General features: G+C 40.3%; 1 protein-coding gene across 1 annotated transcript in view; it reads right to left on the bottom strand.

The window, feature by feature from the left end:
* Positions 1 to 1,872: 1,872 nt before the first annotated feature.
* ENPEP (glutamyl aminopeptidase) overlaps positions 1,873 to 19,718 on the bottom strand; it is a 36,626-nt gene continuing 18,780 nt past the window's right edge. The window contains exons 8-20 of the mRNA XM_072862284.1: positions 16,364 to 16,429; positions 14,886 to 14,951; positions 13,452 to 13,603; positions 9,588 to 9,667; positions 7,775 to 7,902; positions 7,605 to 7,660; positions 6,631 to 6,781; positions 5,782 to 5,855; positions 5,584 to 5,685; positions 5,304 to 5,474; positions 3,174 to 3,314; positions 2,273 to 2,351; positions 1,873 to 2,022 (exon numbers count right to left, since the gene is read on the bottom strand). Of these exons, the coding sequence (XP_072718385.1) occupies positions 1,873 to 2,022; positions 2,273 to 2,351; positions 3,174 to 3,314; positions 5,304 to 5,474; positions 5,584 to 5,685; positions 5,782 to 5,855; positions 6,631 to 6,781; positions 7,605 to 7,660; positions 7,775 to 7,902; positions 9,588 to 9,667; positions 13,452 to 13,603; positions 14,886 to 14,951; positions 16,364 to 16,429 (1,416 nt within the window). The remainder of the gene's footprint in view (positions 2,023 to 2,272; positions 2,352 to 3,173; positions 3,315 to 5,303; positions 5,475 to 5,583; positions 5,686 to 5,781; positions 5,856 to 6,630; positions 6,782 to 7,604; positions 7,661 to 7,774; positions 7,903 to 9,587; positions 9,668 to 13,451; positions 13,604 to 14,885; positions 14,952 to 16,363; positions 16,430 to 19,718) is intronic.

Raw genomic sequence — 19,718 nt, 5'->3', positions numbered from 1 at the left:
AGGCAGCTGCCGAAGGACAGCTTGCTCCCTCTGTGTTGAGCTGCTGGTAGTTTGGGTGTGGGCAGCAGCTTTACTTTCACTGTCCTCTGTGTGTGAATCTGGGCAAGAAGAAAAGCTGGAAGAAATTGCCTGGCCCTTTGCCACCTCTTTACCTTAAAGACCAGCTGGTATCTCTAGCAAGTTGTAACCACTGTTAGTCAAAATCCTGTCATGTTTTGTTTGCAGGAGGCAAATGACTGACATTTTCCTTTGACAGGACAATTGACTTGGTCACCAGATTTGTCTGGGCCTGTTGCAGCTATTTGGGTATCTAGGGAGAGGCCCAAAACAGTACCAGCCCTGAATCTCCTGGGAGAGTGGGGTAAAGTGTTTCCATCTGGGACTATATAAGCTTCTCTGGAGCCTGCTGTGCCATACCAAGGCCCAGAGGCAGGCAGAGCCTGTACCCCAGGATTTCTGTATATTAGAGCCATCTCCTCAACATCTCTAGCTTTCCCTTTGAATAGCATTGCAGGATGAAGGGAAGAGAAGTGCTTTTCCATGCTTCTGTCCTCCCATCTCACTGCAGAGTTTCATGATAGCTGTGCCTAATCTCTCCCAGGGCTATCTACTGTGAGATGCTCTGTGGTTCTGCTCCCAGGGCATCTGGACAGGGACTGGCTCTAGCTGGTTCCCTTCTGCTGCGCCTTTCCACTCAGGAGACCAGGGAGAAAGCAAGGAGGATGGAGCTGATGCTCACGTCTGCTGCCCATACAGTGTCCAAGGCACCCCAGCTCCCAGCTTGGGAGGAGCAGGCAGAGCAGCCCCGCTGCCTTCTCCAGCATCATAGTGGCAGAGGGGCTTGGGACCGAGAATCCTTTGTTTGCTGCCTGTACTTCTGCAGTAGACTGAATTGCAGCAGTGGGTCTCATCTGACCCCTGCGCCTGAATTTGCCAATTTTTTTGTATTTTCTCAGAGGAGATAATAGATTTTTCCCCCTCAAAAGTCACTGAAGCTATATGTATGGCATAGCTGGGCTATGTAACAGCTGCTTTTCTATATGCCAGGCAGTTTTACCACTTTATTAGAAAGAGACTGAGATTTCCAGGTAGATTTTTTAAATTTTATTTTTCCCTAAGAGAAGAGACAGTAAGTACCATATGTCTTGTTTGCAGTAATGGCTGCCACAAGTTCTTCTTTTGAGAAGGTTTAGAAGTAAGACAAAAATAACCAAGACAACCCCTACCCCAAGCTACAGAATCCCAACTAATAACATTGAAAAAGAAGCTGTTAATATTGATCCCTTGTGTACTGGTAGTTAAACTTCAAAAATCAATGGAGCGGTAAGCTTAACTGGCCTTTCTGTAGTATCAGAATGCAAAGCTAAACCCCAAATGTAGGATTTTTACAGCTATAAATATAGGGGACAATTTTCAGACAGTGTTAAAATTACTGCTTAATTCCCTTTCCTTCAGGAGAAAGCTCCTATGAAGTGCACTTGGAAAGGAATCCCTGAGTGTAGTAGATAGACTTCTGTGCGAACCAAGAAGTAGCTTTTTAGAGTGGTATGCAGAAGGAGTGAGACCAACTTGATCAGCGAGGACCCCAGTTCTGCCATCACTTCTGCCTTGAGTAACTTTAAACATTTGTCCTGTTTGTTCAGGCAAATAAATCTCTCAAAATATAAAGCTATTCCTGCACAAAAGTGCTGGCAGGATCTGGGATCAACAATTACACAAACATTGCTCTGGCAGTGGTCTCCTGAGTGTTTGTAGAAAAAATATTAGGCCTTGGTCCTCTAAGGGACCTGGGTGAGAAATCCACATTGCTAAATATCTCTGAGGATCTGAGTGCCCAGAATGAGTGCCTGGTATTTTTAACAAAGTAAGACTTCAAGGGCCTGTCTGTGCTTCTAGCCACATTCGTATTTCCTCCTTGTTTACTTTTAGCCATTCAATGTTGTTCTTCACCTGCTCAGTTGACTGACTCCTGGGCAATTCTCCTGCCCCAGCATTAGGATATTTCTCAAAGAAATTTTCCATCTGGAAAAGAGAGACAAAAAGAATTGACATGAAGCAAATAACACTGCTATTGGGCAAGTGGCTTTTCACAGGGACCTGGTCAAGGGCAGTTTTGACTGGGAGAGATATTTAAGCTCAGGCTAGTAGCACTGGGGGAGTTTTACAGTAACTCATACTGCTTTACACATTTAGAGGATAAAAAGTCAAGTTTCCTGGCCAGTAGACTGTTAAACATATTGACTTAAAACCAAGAGAAGTGCTGTCACCATACCTGCCAAAGCTGGAGCTCAGTGTTGAAGTTTTGGGTAATAGTTATTATTCGACCAAGGCTTCTGTCATTGATAGTGAATCTAGAAAAACAATTTAATAAATGATGTTTCATGCAAAACCATTAAAAAAGAAAAGGCACAAGTAATTACCTGAAGGTTAAACTTCTAACTGTGCTACAATAAAACAGACGCACTCAGATTTCAGCATTTTTGGAAATACTTGAAAAATAGTACTCCTATACAATATCTGTGCTGTTCTCAAATATATTTACTAATGCAGTGATCTCTTCTGGGGGATTTTTTTTGGCAATTAATGACTTATTGTCTCATGCTGGAAATTAGGTGTATTGCTGCTCAGCAATACAAATGCTGTCCAGTTCACAGCTCTAGGCTTGCAGGTGTGCTTTGCTTCTGTGCCCTCAACAAGCGCTTAGAAAGGAGAAGGAAGGAGAGAGTTGTCACTCAAATAGGGAGGAGCAAAGCTAAAAGTTTGCTATTACTTGCCTTGCTCATCTGTATGTGTTCTGCTTGCTATTACCACTAGAAGGAATTAAAAAAAAATTCTATACACTGTCTTCTTGTTATGAAATCAATAGAAAGAGTGGAGACATGACTGACTAATTTCCATGCAATAACAAGACTTCTGTGGCCTTGGCAGAACTTTCTATACTTTTTAATCACCATTTATTGGTAGTGATTATTTAGGGAAAGAATGGTTTTCAAGTTAGCAGGAAAGTACTTTTTCACAGCAGATGGATATAGTTGTGCTGAATATGCTTTCAGTTTTCATTATGCAAAGGCCAGTGACTATAGCTGTATAGTGAAAATATAGAAAAGCATGGCATATAACAAGATATACAGATGGATGTAAACCTAAAGTTTCCAATGAGTTCATTAGCATACCTGTCAACTAAGTACTGCCAGTTAAGTCGTACCCAGTCCCAGGCCATTGTTTTCCCATAGGTGTTATACGAGATGTATCTCAGGACCGTGAACACATCTTGGCTTTTGATGAGGCTGGTGTTGTAAATATATTTCAGATACCTAAGGGAAATGCCATAAGAATCAATGAGAGCCTTTCATGAAAGACCATGGAAAGCAAATAATAAGTTAATACTTTTGGTGTAGACTTAACTGATGATGATGAGAAATAATGCAATGCTAATATCTATATTTCTCAAGTATTTGCCACCACAGTCTACAGCCCATTTCCAAGCAGGAATATTATTTTTGTCTACAGCATTTTAAAGGTGAAATACACTGGTCTAAAACATAAGTATCTGTTGATAACTGTGTCAAGAGATAATTATATTGAAAGAAATCTAAGCAGTTAGGCATCTCTTTAGAAAGTGAGTAGGGTTTATGTCTCTAAGTTACTTGAACATAGCCCAACCCCTATTATAGAATGATAGAATTAACAATTCTATGAAATACAATAACCCCATATTATTCCTATATTTTAATCAAGTAGTGAAAACAAGATTGGATCAGTCAGTAGGCCAGCCTGTTTGGGTAGCCAAGCGCCAAAAAAGTAGTAGTCCAAGCTATAAAGATCTTACAGGGACCACGAGTACACATGCAGGTGGCTTGCTCACACTGAAATCTGTACTGTTTGTTCTGAAACTCTTATCCACACAAAATTAAAATTCATTTGGGCATAGTATGCCTGCAAGTGCTGCAGTTACACTTCCAGTTACAGCAAAAATGGTTTTGGCTGACAGAGTGGAGGGATCCCTCAGCATGCACGTTTGCAGGGAGATGAGTAGCGTGGTCATGGCTTCACAGCAGCAGCTGCAGAAGAACACCCTTAAACTGTTGTATGCTGAGATTAAGGATTATCTTCTTTTTCCTTATGTGTAAGGGACAATTTTCTCAATCTATTTTCTCTTTTCCCCTTCCTTGTTATTTTAATAGTAAACTAAGAGATAAGTTCTCCCTCCTTTAGGGGGGATTTTTTATTTTCTGCAAATATAGGCTGATCTAGCTAATTAATTCATGTCTTAATCATGTCAGCAATTAGTTATTGAATGGCTTTAGATTATGGCTGATGTGGTTACAAGAATTTAGGAATACAGCTGCCTCCTACTACTATTTTAATTACTCTAACTAATTTACTCTTCCTGAACCTCCTATACTTCCTTGTTTCATCTTGTTTAAACTTGGAACTCTTCCAGGCAGACACTGCTCCATCTTATGATATTTAGATAGGGCTCCAACAAAGTGGTGAATGCCCCTGGTGAAGATGTTTGTCTGCATCTCTGCTACATCATACAACTACATGCAAAGTTACCAGATAAACTTAAAGGAGCTGGTGTGTCTATGCAGAGTGGCAGCCTGGGGAGGTGCTTGCCCAGTCTGACAGCTGGACCAGCCTGGGGCAGTATCCAGACTCCCCATCACTGCCATGGTGGCATGAACACATCATTTCTGGTTCTAGCTCAAGTACCTCTGCACAGCACTTCAAGGAGCATTGGGACTTCACATGGATGCCTTCATAGGACTGTTAGTAACAATTGCTCAAGGTTGTTTGCCTAATTTTGGCTGCTTAGAAGGTAGACATCTAGTCTAAGCAAACTCCCTCTGTAGCCGATGGAGGGTGACTGGCAACACCCAAAAGCAATTCTTCCCATTGATTTAAGTCCCTTTCCTGGTCTGGGATTAACAGTGCTCTGGAGGTCCTGCCTCCCTTCACTGATTATAGAGGAAACATAGAAGACTAATTTTCTCCTGACACTTAACTATTAGGCAGCTAAAATTACACAGGGTGAAGGCACTGTTGGAAGAGCTGAAGGCTGTTGACTGTGTGCAAAAACTACCACGCGTTCAATATCTTTCCACTAAAGGAGCAGGGCTTTTTTTCTACTATAATACAATCTCAGAGGGGGGTGTTAGATAACTGGTCTTGAAAATGTGTTGCATTCCTCGTGCAGTAATCTGACAAAAATGACAGCACAGGAGAGAGGAGAGGGGAATGAGCAAACGGTGACCAGTTGCTTCTGTAGGGAAAGAAAAATCTTTGTGTGTTTAAATCACCTGTCCAAAAGGGTGATGTTCTTCACTGATGCCAGGCCATACAGCAGCTTTTCTTTTTCTTGTGCTAATGAAGTTTCTTGGTATTTCTTGAACATGTAATTCCACGATGTCTCATTGCCCGAGTTCTGCATTCCATAGCGATATACCAGGAGTCGGAGATTTGCAGGAATACTACAATAAAGAAACAGCACTTGAATATTCTTCCCCCTTTCCTGCTTGAGATCTGTGACCAAGTCACGTGCTGTGTTCTTCACCAGCCACGAAAGCTGTGGGGACTCACATTTCGCCTTGTAGCCATTGGTTGAATAGTTGAGAAGCGTTGTTCAAAGATTCTGCGTCACCCATACTACAGGCAAAGTCTAGAACAGACGCACGAAGAAGCCTTTAAAAGAGAGGGAGAGAGAGATATTTTCCTACTGATTAGCATTCTTTGAATCCATCAATAATATGAGAAGGAAAAAAAAAAAGATTGCGCAACCTCTCCAAATGGCCTCCAGAATCATTCCAGTGCAGTCGATCCACAATGGGTTTTACCAGGTAGCGAAAATATTCCTGAGGTAGACAAAGGGGGTTGGTTACTTGTGTAGATTTCTTTAAATAATAATATATTTGTGTTCTCCTTCATTTTTCCCAGAATTAGCATCTCTTAAACAAAAGGTAACACAAATATGCACACGCACAATCTTTCCAGATCACCACAGCATGCTAAGTCTGAATGCTTGCAATACTGATGCGCAGATAGGACAAAGGCAACCTGCTTCTCTCCAGCCTTGTCTGTGCTCCCAAATGAAGGTTGGGGTACAGCAAGGACACGCTGCCACAACTGTTTTCCAGAGATAATGCTGAGTTCAGGACATACTTATTTTAGTGACCATTAAATCATGTTCAGCATGTTAGGTCAACTAACAAACCTGCTCACTGCCACATTGAGATACAGCCATCCTTTGTGCTGAGGACAGGTGTCAGAGATTTTGCTGCCCTATACATACTTCTTTATTGGATGCAGGACAGTCTTGACTAACAAATGTCTTTTCCGTGACTTATGGTGATGGATTATAAGAATAATTAGGCATAATTTCTTTCCTCCAAGTGCATAGTCCTGAATTGAGAATCCAGGTAATTCGGAGATCAGTACTAAGCAGTTTTCAGCACTTTTTTTAAGAGTACAGTAACAAAAAGTAAATATTGATAGCTCAGCAACATTGAAAATCACTTGAACTTCAATATTATTGCTGTTTGCAATAATAGCAATATTATTGCTATTATTGCTGATCCTGAACTGTCAGATCCAGTGGTCCCATGCAGGAATGTTTTTTTGCTTCGTTACCTGAAACTGGGGATAGAGATTTGTATCATCTTCAAGCATGTTTGCAACGTAAGTTACAGATGATATAACTCTATGCCAAGGTAAATAGTCTGTTTCATTTGTTAGGTATTTTGTGAGCGCCAGGGGAATAGTGTAATTCACGAGTCCAGGTCTGTGGAAGGGGAAAAAAAACTTCTGTTATTTTAATGAATTTGAAGAACTTGCTTCTTTAAAGATATTAAAACACTATTTACTTTAGAAGGTATGAAATAATAAATTTTGGGAGGGGGAAAATAGTCTGGAATGTAACCTGGGAGCTGTTTTCCAAAGAGACCACTGAGGATCACTGTCCATCAATGCCTAACTGCAGGAGCTCTCACTGCCATGAGGAAGCTGCTCACATTGTGCAACAGCCCAGTGTGCCCAGAACTGGGTAGCCCTCAACCGACTGCATTGACTCCTGTCACACAAACAGGAATTGCTACCTCTGGAGACATCCTGAAAGGCCAAGGACATTCAGACTTACAGGCTGTCACAGAAGGTCACCTAAAGTTTATCTGTGTCAGCATGGATGGCTACAAGAGCTAGAAGTTTCCAAGCAAGTTTCTAAACAAGATAGCTGAGGTGGTAACTTCCTAATGCCATGCTATGCATTGTAGGCATGCCTCTGATTTTCTGGACACCTAACTCCTGGAGTGCTTCTATTATTGTTACTTACATGACAAAAACACCCCTTTTTAAGACCTGTGCAATTAAAGCCCTCTTTTTTTTGGCCACTGAACTAGAAGGAGCATTTCTCTTGACTGCATTGGTACTGCAAGTTGCCAATGCATGCTTGAATTTTCCCCTTTTGGAGGACAACATAAGCCAATAAACAATCAAGACATAACAAATTCAGAAATTTTCTTTCAACCAGCTGAGTTGAGTTAATTCTAATTAACAGGCAATGTAAAGTGAAAAACTTGTGTCAAAATCTCTGCAGGGAATTAGTTTACCTTGCTAAAGAAAAGGCATCATCCAAAATCCCTGCACGGTCAGCAGCTGAAAAATTCTGAGTGAAAAGAGGAAAAGATTGATCAAGAATATATAGATTATTTGCAGAAAAAACAGCCTCTACAGACCTCTGTAAGAGACCCACCAGACAGCTTAATGTTATGACACTTACTTTGTGGTTGCTGGCCAGAAGAGTGCTTAACCTGGCCCAGTTTTGACTATCATAATTCACCCGATAGAATCCAGTGTGGTCTGGATTAACATTCACAAAATTATTAGTAGACGGTGGTATTCTAACTCCTGCAAAACAAACAAACAGTGATCATTTTGTGCATCTTATGACACAGAACTCACTGGTGATTCCTCGACTCCAAAAGTAATACTTGGTTTTAATGAATATCAAAATAATATCCAAACCTTAGTTTTATTTTTTTTTTAAATGGCTGCGAGTAAAGATGAGTTATTATAGACTTTAGCGAATGCCAGCACTTGTCTTAGAATACTGAATTGTGGTAATTACTTGGGCCAACTAGTTTGTTAAATTAAAAATGGAGATCATTGTGAATGGGGTGAGGATGGTGAAAATTCATGTCACTGTAAAAGGTAAAAAATTGTAAAGAAACAGTTATTGCAAATATCTCTTTTAAAAGGTTTCTCACCCTCATGAGTTTAAACTATTAGTTTTAAAGTTCTCATATTTTATCCTCCATTTGTTTCATTTTTCAGTTTATTTCAACTAACTTTTTAAGGGTTTTCTTCCCTGTACTCTTCTCTGATTCAATTTTTGTAGCTATAGATAAAGGAATTACAAAATAGGCTGTGACTTTACTCAAGCACTCATGTTTAAGGAGTTTCCCATTTAAAATGAATCCTTGAAAAATGTCCCTTTCTCAGAAGCTTGGCCTGGTCCAGTTGGTGCTGCTAGTTATGGAAGTTTTTCTGTTGCCCATTGAAAGCAGTGGTCTTCAATCTGTGGTTTGAGGGTGGCTGGAGTTAAAAGCTCTTGTCTGTTTGGATGACCCACACAAGGTATTTCAAAAGGCATTTTTTTCCCTACGGTTGCCGTTTGCCCTGCTAGCCAAGATTTTTATGGATGTCAAGTAAGCACCTAATCATGCCTTTGCAGGCTTTGTCAAGTTAATAGCCCCTTGCAGCCCACCATAATGTCATGTGGAAGTTAGAGAAGGAAAATTTATTTGTGTTAATCTCTGATTTGTATCATGACACAAGACTTTTTTGTTTGCTTTTATATGGATACTAAAAGCAACCAGGTAAAAAAAAAGCAGAACAAAAGACGAATTACATTTTAAATAGGTAACATTCAAACAAGTACAAGAAGAGAAGAGCTGTTTGTGATATCTCTGAAATTCCAACATGTGATGAAATTTAAAAACTCAGAAAGACAGTAATTTTTTTTTCTTTTTTTACCCCCATTTTCCCCCATTTTTGGCCACTAGAGTTGTAGAATGAAAAATTCAGATTTGACTGCATAATAGAACAATCATCAAAAATACCCATGTAGTTATTTCCTCATTCCTGAAATCAGCATTGGAAAACACGTTTAATCATATGTAGCTCTTTTTCTTCAACTGAACTCAGATTGCCAGTTTACCATGCCACAGATGTGTTCATCAGCCTCCCACTTCACCTCTTTTCTTAGACTTGACGAAGGGCATATCTAAGTCCCATTGATTTTAAGTATATCATAATTAAGAGGATGCTTAGATGCTTCCTTGAATAGGCCTGGATTTAAACACAAGCTTAAGCACTTTACTGAATTGGGCCTAAATTGACATAATGTGTGTATAGGGGAAGTAATCATCTTATTGCAGAAATTACTACTAACTTCAGCACAACCAAGCTGTGTGCTGGTTCCCGGATCTGAAAACTGAAAAGCATGAAAGTTAATTCTGTATTTTATTTCTTGTTAAGGACATTGAAAAGCTTTATCCATTCATTATTCTTAAAAGAGAATAGAAGTTTACCTGCAGAATCTGATGCATTGTAGAAAGTATAATTTGTTGAACTCCCAAGTCTCCATTTCACTGGTATATTCCATTTGTAACTGAAATTATTTAAAGTGAAAGAGAATCAAATGAAATTTGAAAGAAAATGCTAAAAATAAAACTCCAGTGTATCTTTTTATTTGGTTTAATGCTTCCATCTTGTTTTATGAAGCCACCTGTGTGGTTATGTACATATACATTTACCAAATATCCCTTGTAACAAAACACAGCATTTTACCAATAGCTGATGTTTATGTTGTAAAGATGTTTCTGTGCTATGATAGTCTATTCAGGCAACAAAATGTTAGATATTGGTGTGGTATGATTGAGGCAGTTATATTCCCTGAAAAGCAAAATAAAAACCATGAAGTGTCTGAGCATGTTCATGCTCTAGAGATGGGGAATAGCAGTAGCTTGTGTTAATACTTTGTATTTATCAATAGTTCTCAAAGTGCATCTGGTGGACTGAGCAATGGAGTGGAGTAAGATTTTGTCCAGTGTCCGATGTTGACATATTAGTCAAGTTAATATGGTACTGTGTTAATTATGTGTCTAAAGTTAAGTCTGAAAGCTGCACAATTTATCTGGTTGTTTGGGGTTTTTTTTTGAAAATCAATGGAACTGGTAGGGCCATGTCCATCTGAATGCAATCTTCACCTCTTGGTGACTCCATATGCTGGAGAGGATGATAATTACCCATAATCAGAGAGAGATCACTTGAATGAATTTCCATTGTGCTATACTGTGTAGCTCATTACCACAGCTCTGGAACATGCAGCCCCACTAAGCAGTATTTTCATGTCATGTCAGATAATAATCTAGCAGGGTATAAAGCAATTAATTTAGTAAAAGGTGATTGTATGTGGATGGTTGGTGTCACCATTAATGTTGATGTGTCTAGGGCTTTGTGCAGACACCAGTTAATCTTTGCAACACTGACTTGAAATAAGTGGTTAAGTATTGTGAAACCTTTTTTACAGATGAGAAAACTGAAAGAGCTTAAGCAACCACTGTGATACAGTCAGTAGGACCTCTTGCCTTTTTCAGACTATTTTCCTTCTCCAAGACAACCCTACTTCCTCCATTATAAAGCACTGGGAGCGAAATGTGACCTTGCCTCTTGCTCTTCAATTCCTTGAATACCTTCAGTCAGTAAGTGCAGGCTTCTCAGTCTGGGGCATGCCCAGGATGAAGCTGAGACATTTGGGCTGGAAGGGAGCCACGGCACAGCCTGACCAAGACCGTGACCAGGCAGTCAGGGAAGTAGGATGGCAGAGCATGCTGTGAGCATACCTGCACAACCACCTGCATAGGGCTGCTAAAATTATTAAGCCCTTTTGAACAGTAATTGCTGTTCCATGTTAACATACTACAGTCCATCCCAGGAGATTTTTCTTCCATCTTAAACCCCCTGGTGATCAGCGCTACAGGAAAACCTGAGTCATCTTTACAACCCTGGATTAAGTGAATGGTCATTAACTTCCAACAAATACCAAAATGAAGGCTATGGTATCTCCTGCTGCCTCCAGAAAGAAAGATCAGCTATTGTTTTGTATCTTCTAAACAAAAATATCTTAACAGATTTATACACTTCTAGATTTCACTAGTTCTTTTATGGAGCTTACTGCCATGGAGTTTAGAGAGGTTATTGTTTGGCCAGAAGCCCCAGTATTGTGTTTTCCTGAGAGAAAGCCCATAAAATATTTTTTTTAAAAAAACCCTGGTTTTGTAAATACATTTAATGAGAGGGATTTTATTTAGTTTTCTTAATATGTTCCTGAGATTACATACATAAATAATTTTCCTGAGCATAAGATACAATAGCTGTGTCCTGTTAACTGTGCAATATTGAGGACGTGTTCCTGACATGCTATGCTGTAGCTACATATTTGCCCAGCAGCACTATTTTAAGAGCACAAGTTTTAGGACTTCCATTTCTTTTGAGTGCCAGCATGCAGGAGAGGACTCTTTCAAGCCAAACAAGCTTGAAAAAAGAAGGTAGCTCAGGAGACTATCCCTGCAGGATTCAGAGAATAAAGCATTACACAAGGCCTGGAGTTTTTACTGGAGTTTTTACAAAACCCTGCACCTGAACATGAAATAGGCCGGTCCCATCTAGGGTAGGATCTCTTCAGGAGCTTCCTCATCCTCATCTGTGAGGGTGGAAGGAGGAGGTATTGATTTTTAGTGGATTGACTTTTAGGCAAGGGAGTAAGTCTGTCCCAGGATAGATAATATCAGCATTATAATATATATTACTGCACTTTATTTTTAAGTCATTTGTAGAACCTACATATTCAGAAACAAATTCTCCTCTCACTTTGGGAATAGCAGGGGCAATGCACAGTTCAGCTTCTTGACAGGTTAAGGTAGGAACAGTGCTGGGATTTCTACTCAAAAAATGACAAATGGCAATGTACTGTAAGTGTTGAAGCCAAGAAAATGTAGGATTCCTGAGTCTGCTACCTCAGACCATAGTGCAAGAAGTCAAAATTTTTAACACAAAGAAGTATTTTTTCCTGAATAGTCTGTAACACCAGCCTTCAGGTGGCCAGTGCTGTAGTTTGCAGCTAGAGTTGCTTCAAAAGCCTGCAAACTTTTCTGCTTATGTTGGGAGAAATACAATGTTGCAAATATGTGGGTAATTATCTCATCCCAACTCTTTTTATACCTATCCAAAACTGCCAATACCATGGGCCTTCTCATTGCTCCATTGTTTTCTTTTTAATCAGAATGAAATAAAGTGGCCACAACTGTTTCTTCATTTTCTCCTTGTTCTTGCTCTTTGTATTAAAATAACTAGTAGAAGCTAATGGAAAATTGCATTTAGGTAGATTTGGTTCTGGTTCATACAGGCAAGTTTTAATGGTTTAGCTGGTTGGGCTAGTTCAAGGAATGAAACCTTCCTAATACAGGTTTATTTGAATCTTTCACTGAAATGCTAGCAAAGTTGTATTGCCTCAAAATTGGGGCTGGCTAAGAACATACACAGTGCCAGCTCTGAACAGTTACTCAGCTGGTTAATTTCACGGTGCAGTCGAGCCAAGCTGTTTTTCTGTGCAGCTCCAGCAACCCACAGGTAGGATTCATCTCCCCTCAGGTTAGTCATCTGTTACTTAACAAATATGCTCCTATACAGTATCCCAACTGTCTTGAATAGGGTAGATGAATGTCTGCAGCTGGCTGTCTGCCCACGTAAGAGCCCATGACAGCTAACTTTGACTAGATAACTATATTTTAGATGGGTAAAATTAAGCAATATCATCCTGAGTTAAATAGGAAAAAAAATAGCTCTTGATGAGGATTAATGTAATTTATACATGACTAGCTATTTCACAGTAACTCATGTTTTTAAGACATGTAGAGAAGACCCTGTATTGTATGTGAAGACCCTGTGATGTATTATAGATCCTATACCATATAGGAAAAGGAATAAACTATTGTGGTATAAAATACCTGGATCATGGTATCTGATTTCTGGACAGAGACAATTGTGTTTCAGTTTTCCTTAGTGTGACAGACTATAATCTGCAGTTGTTCAACAGATGACTTGCAATCATCTGAGCTGTCTGTGTGTGGAAATAAGATTTTCTGAGAGACCTTGTCCAGTTTTACTCTGCTGTGTTTGAGAAAGTAACCCTGAGACAAAGGGCTGATGCTGTCCTAAATTTGAAATATTTGTATGTAACTTCCTGCTGTCTTTTAGTCTTTTATTTAAAAACAAATGCTGAGAGTAAGTTTAGCACAAATGGGTATAACACTGCCTACGTGTATGTTGGTTGAGGAGAGTATCTGTACCGTATTTCTACCTGTTTTGGATAGACATTTATAACAGGAACTTACCCAAGATCAGAAGGAGGATGAGAAGCATTTGCATTGGGATCCAAGAGAAAACGTTTCTGTGTGAATACTGAATTATTTCCCATCTCCAAAACAGGGTAGCCCATCTGCCTAGTCCATGTGTCCATGACTTCCTTCACAGGTTTATTACTTGCCTATGAATGATGGAAGAAGGTTGCAGTGAAAAAGCAAATTCAGTCCAAAGAGGAAAGAAAATAAATATCTCTGATACTGAGAGGAAGAAGAGCAGAAAGGGGCAGAGGAAAGAGCAGGTTCAGTACAAAAAATACTCCATTAAATCCTTTTATAGTACCTGTCATTGAAAGAAGGAATGATCTGGAAACTTGAACACGGACAGAGGAAATGAGAAGTATGTGGGCAGGAGACTGGCCAGTAACATGGACAGGACATACTGAGGAACCTTTGAGGTTCCTTGCATGCTCTAAGATCTCTCCATTTTTTCTGAGGAAATAACCGAACAGGACAGAAAGGACATAAAGAGATTTCCCAAAGCCAGAAGTCTCCTTGCATCATGCCCCGTTCTGAGTGGGAAGGAGGAGCCAGTATTAACCACCAGCAGCTGCACTAATGTAAAATTTGATCCATTCTGTGGACCGTGAACTTCTCTTCTAGAGACTGGAGCTGGAGAGGGCTGCCACTGCCTCCCCAGGATGCCACTTGTGAGGGAAGGGAGCTAGGGTCACTGTTTCCTTCTTCAGATGAAGTAGATGATGGGAAGATGAGGAGCAGCAGAGAGAGGGCAGGAAGAAGTCCTGCTGAGCAGGAAGAAGTCGGGGACCAAGGAGAAGATGGGGACTTGAAAGGAGATACAAAAGTGCAACCTGGGCTGTGTGAGTGTCCACGGTGGTGGAAGGAAAGGAAATATCATCGGGGGAGAACTGTATGCAGGTGGGCTTTTGGGGTTAATGAGATAGATGGAAAGAAACAGCCCAGCCTCAAGGAAAAGGAAAGATCAGAAAATGGTGGCATAGAGAATGACCCAGCTGGGACTCAGAAGCTAGAGATGGAGATAAGCACCAAAATTACTTGGGAATGGATATTGTTGAGAGCTTTCAAACAGCTGAATCTGGTTAGAGATAAGGGAGAGTATGGGGTGCATGTGTGTGGTGAATGAGGGGTGTTTTCACCCATGAAATGAGTTTGAGTTGTGGGGGGTAAAGTTTCAGTAGCAGGCTGTTTGTTAGCAAGGCCTCCTTTCTTGTTTCTTATTCCACTCCCACAGTCTTATGCCAAAAAATGAGGAAAAAAAATATATTTGCTAGAAATAAGATGTGTTGGAATATACTGGGAGGCTGCCTAGCTTGTGATCTGTCATTGACAGAAGAGCTACAGAATATAAAAAGTTTGGGAAACTGAAATCAGTGGGTGAGATATGAAACATTTACTAGCAAGGCTTTGGGTTGCTGCAAAACATACCGCTTCCAGAGCTTCCCAAAATTGTTGTGTCTTGGCATTCTGGAAATGGTGTTTCTTCAAATATGCCTAGAGAGAGGTAGGAGACTGAAAATACTACCAGATCTTTCTTCTTTGCCTATGAAAACAATACATGTATTCGGTTGTACAGAGATACAGAGAGTACAGATCAGTTGTCCAGAGTATCTATCCATGGACAGTAGTATTGTAAGTAGGAGGTTAAACGGATCAATATTCAGCTGATGAAATTCCTTTGCTTTCCAATGCATCCTGTAACACTAAAAGTCAGCATTTTCCAATGTGACTTGTTAGTATGAAATAAATTTGTACTTGAAGAGTTCTTTGTATTTTGTTTGAATGGACACCAGCATACCCTGTTGCAAATTTCTGTCTGATATAAGAGGTTGTTTAGAAGGAGGAAGATATTTCAGGAGATTTCACTAGCTGTGGACTCAGAGTCGAAATAGGAAAGTCTAGTTACCTCTAAGTTGTGCTCAAAATAACTACTACAAGGAATAATGGTATTCAGCTAAGTGTTTGCACGTCCTAAACACTATTCCTGTCCTGTGTTTTACCTGGCTGCTTAACGAGTGCTTTCCTACCCTGTTATCTGGATCCTGGTGATGTTTAGTCAGTAGATGGTGCTGTTTGTTTCACTGTTAGCCACAGATACCTACTTTAATGATCTTGAAGGCTCTGAGTAGTGAGGAAGTATTTTGTGGGCAAGGTGGCTGTATTTTCCTATCTTGTGGAACTGTCCTGATTGAATATATGAAAGGAAAAATAAAGGAAAATACAACTGTCTTGTAGCAGCCCATAAATGTGCTCTTCAGGAGGGAGGGAGGTAAGAACAAATGTGGTAAACCTGCACTGTAACTCTTCAGATGACAGATGTCAGTTGAGAGGAAAGGGCAGATAACCTTCCTCTTTCTGGGAGAGCTCCTTTCTCCCATTTTTTTCTTTCCATAATTTTATAGCAACACATTTTTTCCTCCATGAGAAAGGACTATGAACTGTGCAATATCTCCCTTTTCTACTTCCTATTACCTCAGCTCTCTAGGGCTGGGTGCCGCTGCATTAGGGCACGGATGAGCTTATGCCTGTAAGAATGTCCCTGCATAGCAGGCTTGGGCGGGTTGGAGAACTGTGGCCATATGAACCTACAGACATAATTTACAGCTGAATGAGGGGATCCTAGCTGACAACAGGATAACAGTGGGGTGGAGGAAGTTTCTCCACTAAAAGCTGTCATTAATTTAGGTCCTCACTGGCAGGCTATCAAATCTTAACACGGTTCACATTCCTCCTTCTGTGGGAGCATGGAACTTCTTCCCCTTGATGTTGTCCACTCAGTACCGAAATGCATTAAATACTTTTGCTACTAATACCAGGATCTCTGATACTCACTTTTTGAACAATGGCTTTGCTACTGTCACGTGAGGATGGGCTGCATTTCTGGCGTGTTTTGGTGCTACCCTTACCTGACAGCCTTTCTGGAAGAGGTCTGGTGTAATCCAGTCTCGAAGCATTCTGAGGATCGATGCACCCTGAGGACAAAGGGAAAGGGGAGAAGGTCATTCCACGCTGTTCTAACACTGGATTTCCGTTCATCTAAAAAGCAACATGTGAATGAATATTTTATAAGGCAAAAATAGAAACCATCCATCTGACTAAGGAAGTGGTTTTTCTCATTCCTTCGTGGCATGGCATGCCTGCCTGCCGGAGGTTAATTCTGGATGTGAGAGTTGGTCTTTAGCTGTGATCAGATGCCCATTTCCAAGTTCAGCTGTGCCAGCGGAAGGGCTCCCAAGCCCTGCTGCTGGGGGTTACTGTCCTGCTGCTCTACCGGTTTGCGTGAGCAGGGCTCCCTGTTTCACTTTGAACAGGACAGGGGTGAGGGCAGCTGGGGAATTAGCCCTGTCCAACAGCACAGCCTGATAGAGGAAGTGACTTCTGCTGAATGCCCAACAGGTAGGGAACTCAAAAAATGCTGCAAATCTGGGGCTTTACATGTTGGGGATGCCACCTCAAGATTCAGAATGAGCTTTGCTGAGGACTGGTGTAAGAGCTTTGGCCTCTGAAGCACAGTAGAATTAGGATCAGAGAAGTTACTTGGGTGTCACAGAAAAAAACAATTAGGACCTTGAAAGAAGAAAGAACTGAAGGGAAGACAGGAGAGAGAAGTAGAGGAGTCATGTGGAACAAAGAACAGAGCGGGCACAAAATGATGAAAAACAGAAGCAGTGCAAACCCAATCTAAAACTCAAAATACGATTTTAGGATTAGCATGTTTTCATTTTCTGAACTAAATCAAAGGGCAGCTGAGAGCCTAATGCTATGAATGGTTTAAAAATCCAGTTGTCCCATGAAAACAAGAATGTTATCTGAATTCTCCTGTCTCCCTTATTTACGTGTCTGAGAATAACAACTTCACTGCATGAATCCCGACAGATGGACTGTTTGAACCAATGTGTCTCAAACTGCTTTCCAGACTACTGTTGCAGAGTCAAGGTGGTCAGCAGATGACTCTTTTCTGATACTTTTTCAGTGATTGAATGTGTTTGCCATGAAATATGTTCAAAATGATTCAGTAAAATTTAGAACAGATATCCATTAGTGGTAATCATAAGGCTGCTTATGATTAATGGTGATCATAAGGCCACATGTATGCACTAGGGTTCCTCAGTTCCTCAACTTTGTCTATCAGCCACTTCTTATCTGATATCACCTCTCATAGACCATCCCCTCCCATTTATATTAGAAGTCAGAGTAGAAATATACACTTGTGCATGCATTTTGGAACAGCAGAGATTTCTTTTGCTTTAAATTGCAATATATAGTTAGCCCCTTGCATCTTCTACTACTGCTTTTCAGTCTCTTCCCCCTACTGTTGTCATTCCTCTGTAGTCCATGACGGAGTGCATCTGAGAAAAACTCATCCTAACAAAATCACTGGTTATAGGAACTCCAGTGTTTTAATAACTTTCCTTTATTTCAACTATTTGGGGAGGTTCAGGAAAGTGACCTTGATTTGAATAGCTGACCTTGTCTGATGGGGATGTGGGGGGGAGTCTTTTATCAACACCCACATAACTTCTCCTAGAGACTTGCAGTAATTGCCAAGTATATGACAAGATTATATGTGGCAGAAATGTGGAGTGTTTAATTCTGAACTTCTTTAGCTAAAAGGTTCCAAAAATGTGGAGGTCCAAGAGCAAATTTCTAGCAGAGCTTATTTAAATATCTGTTTTCTGAAAAGGTAATCAATGTTTGAACTCGAAAGACAAAAAATCTCATTGTTACTTTAATAAAATCTTTCAAACTAAGAGAGAGGATTAAACTGGAAAAGAGGTGAGGTGCAATTACTTTTTAAGAGCAGATTAAAAAAAAAATACATTAATTGTGTAGTCACCAGCTTTACTCTAGTGCAGCTTTCCTAGGTGCATAATGCCCTATTGATCATACAGCAGTTAGAGGTTCCCTTACAGAATACACTGCAATGACTCCACAGACACTTAGGCAATTCATCAGAGTTTTAGGATTGTATAAACCCTGTAATTGCACTGGTAAAGCTAACAGAGAGCATTCCAAATTATGCTTTATTTGTTTAGTGATGAATATTATAATAAGGAGTTTGTTTTTATAAGAAAAATGCAAAAGAGAAGGCAAAATAAAGCCAAAAAGAAACAAGTTAATTTTGTCATGCATTTATATATAAATACCAACAGTAATTTGAGCTAAATCTACATGAAGACTTTCTCATTCAAGCCGAATTATATCCCCAGCCAAATTGTATCCCAAGCAGTCTGTTCCCAAACAATGCAAGAGTCCTCAAATGTTTTTGCTTAAAAAAAATGAGTTCATGTAGCAATTATTTAGGCACAAAGAGATGAGTAAAAGGTAGGATTTTTTTTCTCCATTTTTTTTTCAGACGATGCAAAAGTATGTCTCTTGCTTAGCTCACCACTAAAATACATTTTGGTCCAGAGTATTTTATTTAGCTCTGTATGTTTCTTGACTTTTGTTAGTTTGATTTAAGAACAGTGTTACACAATGCAGGTTTTCACATGGTTTATGATTTGACTGTGAGGCATTTATGATGCAATACTGGTTGTATTGTTGGATAGAGGATTTAACAACTAAAACAGAAAACTGATGGAAATGGACGGATCAAGTCTGGCTAATAAAAGTAGTATCTACAGCTACAGACTAGCACAGCTAAAGCTAAAGTCAATGCAATACATACTTTATGTTTAGCTGATAATGGGAGCTTGGAGGGAAAGCAACAAGCAGGATTTAATAATGGTGGATTTTGTGTGTTCAGCAGAAACTTGTTACGGCACCAGATAGGAAACACTGACAGATTCATACAAGAAGCTGTCAACACAAACATGGTGTATCAGGGTCAGAAGCAACATGGGAGATGGCTGGTTGAGGAGAGAGTGAGCAGAGTCCCAGCTCCTTCCTCACCTTGGTGGCATATGTGGTGGTGAGAGGGAAGAGGGACAGGGGTGTTTCCTCCTATGCTTCTTCAGACTTGTCTCAATGCACTGAAAAAAATAACTAGAAGCAACAGTGTGTTGTCAGGGCACTTGAGTCAAGGGACTCCCTGGTTAGGTACCAGGGAATCTGGAGGACACCTGCTTTGTTCTGTGTCTAAGGGTTATCTAAGGACAAAATGGCTTTGGCTATATCTGATATGGAGGGAGACAAGCAGGCTTCAGCATCCTAGCCTGGATCCTGCTGATCATATCAAAGTGGCAACCCTCAGCATGGCTGCTGGCCCCTCTAATGCTCTGGAGCTCAAAGCATTCTTCCACAAGTGCTGAGCTCCTG

This window comes from Ciconia boyciana, chromosome 5, assembly GCF_034638445.1.
Source record: "Ciconia boyciana chromosome 5, ASM3463844v1, whole genome shotgun sequence".
Lineage (NCBI taxonomy): Eukaryota > Metazoa > Chordata > Aves > Ciconiiformes > Ciconiidae > Ciconia > Ciconia boyciana.
This window is presented reverse-complemented; position numbering and strand designations above follow the sequence as displayed.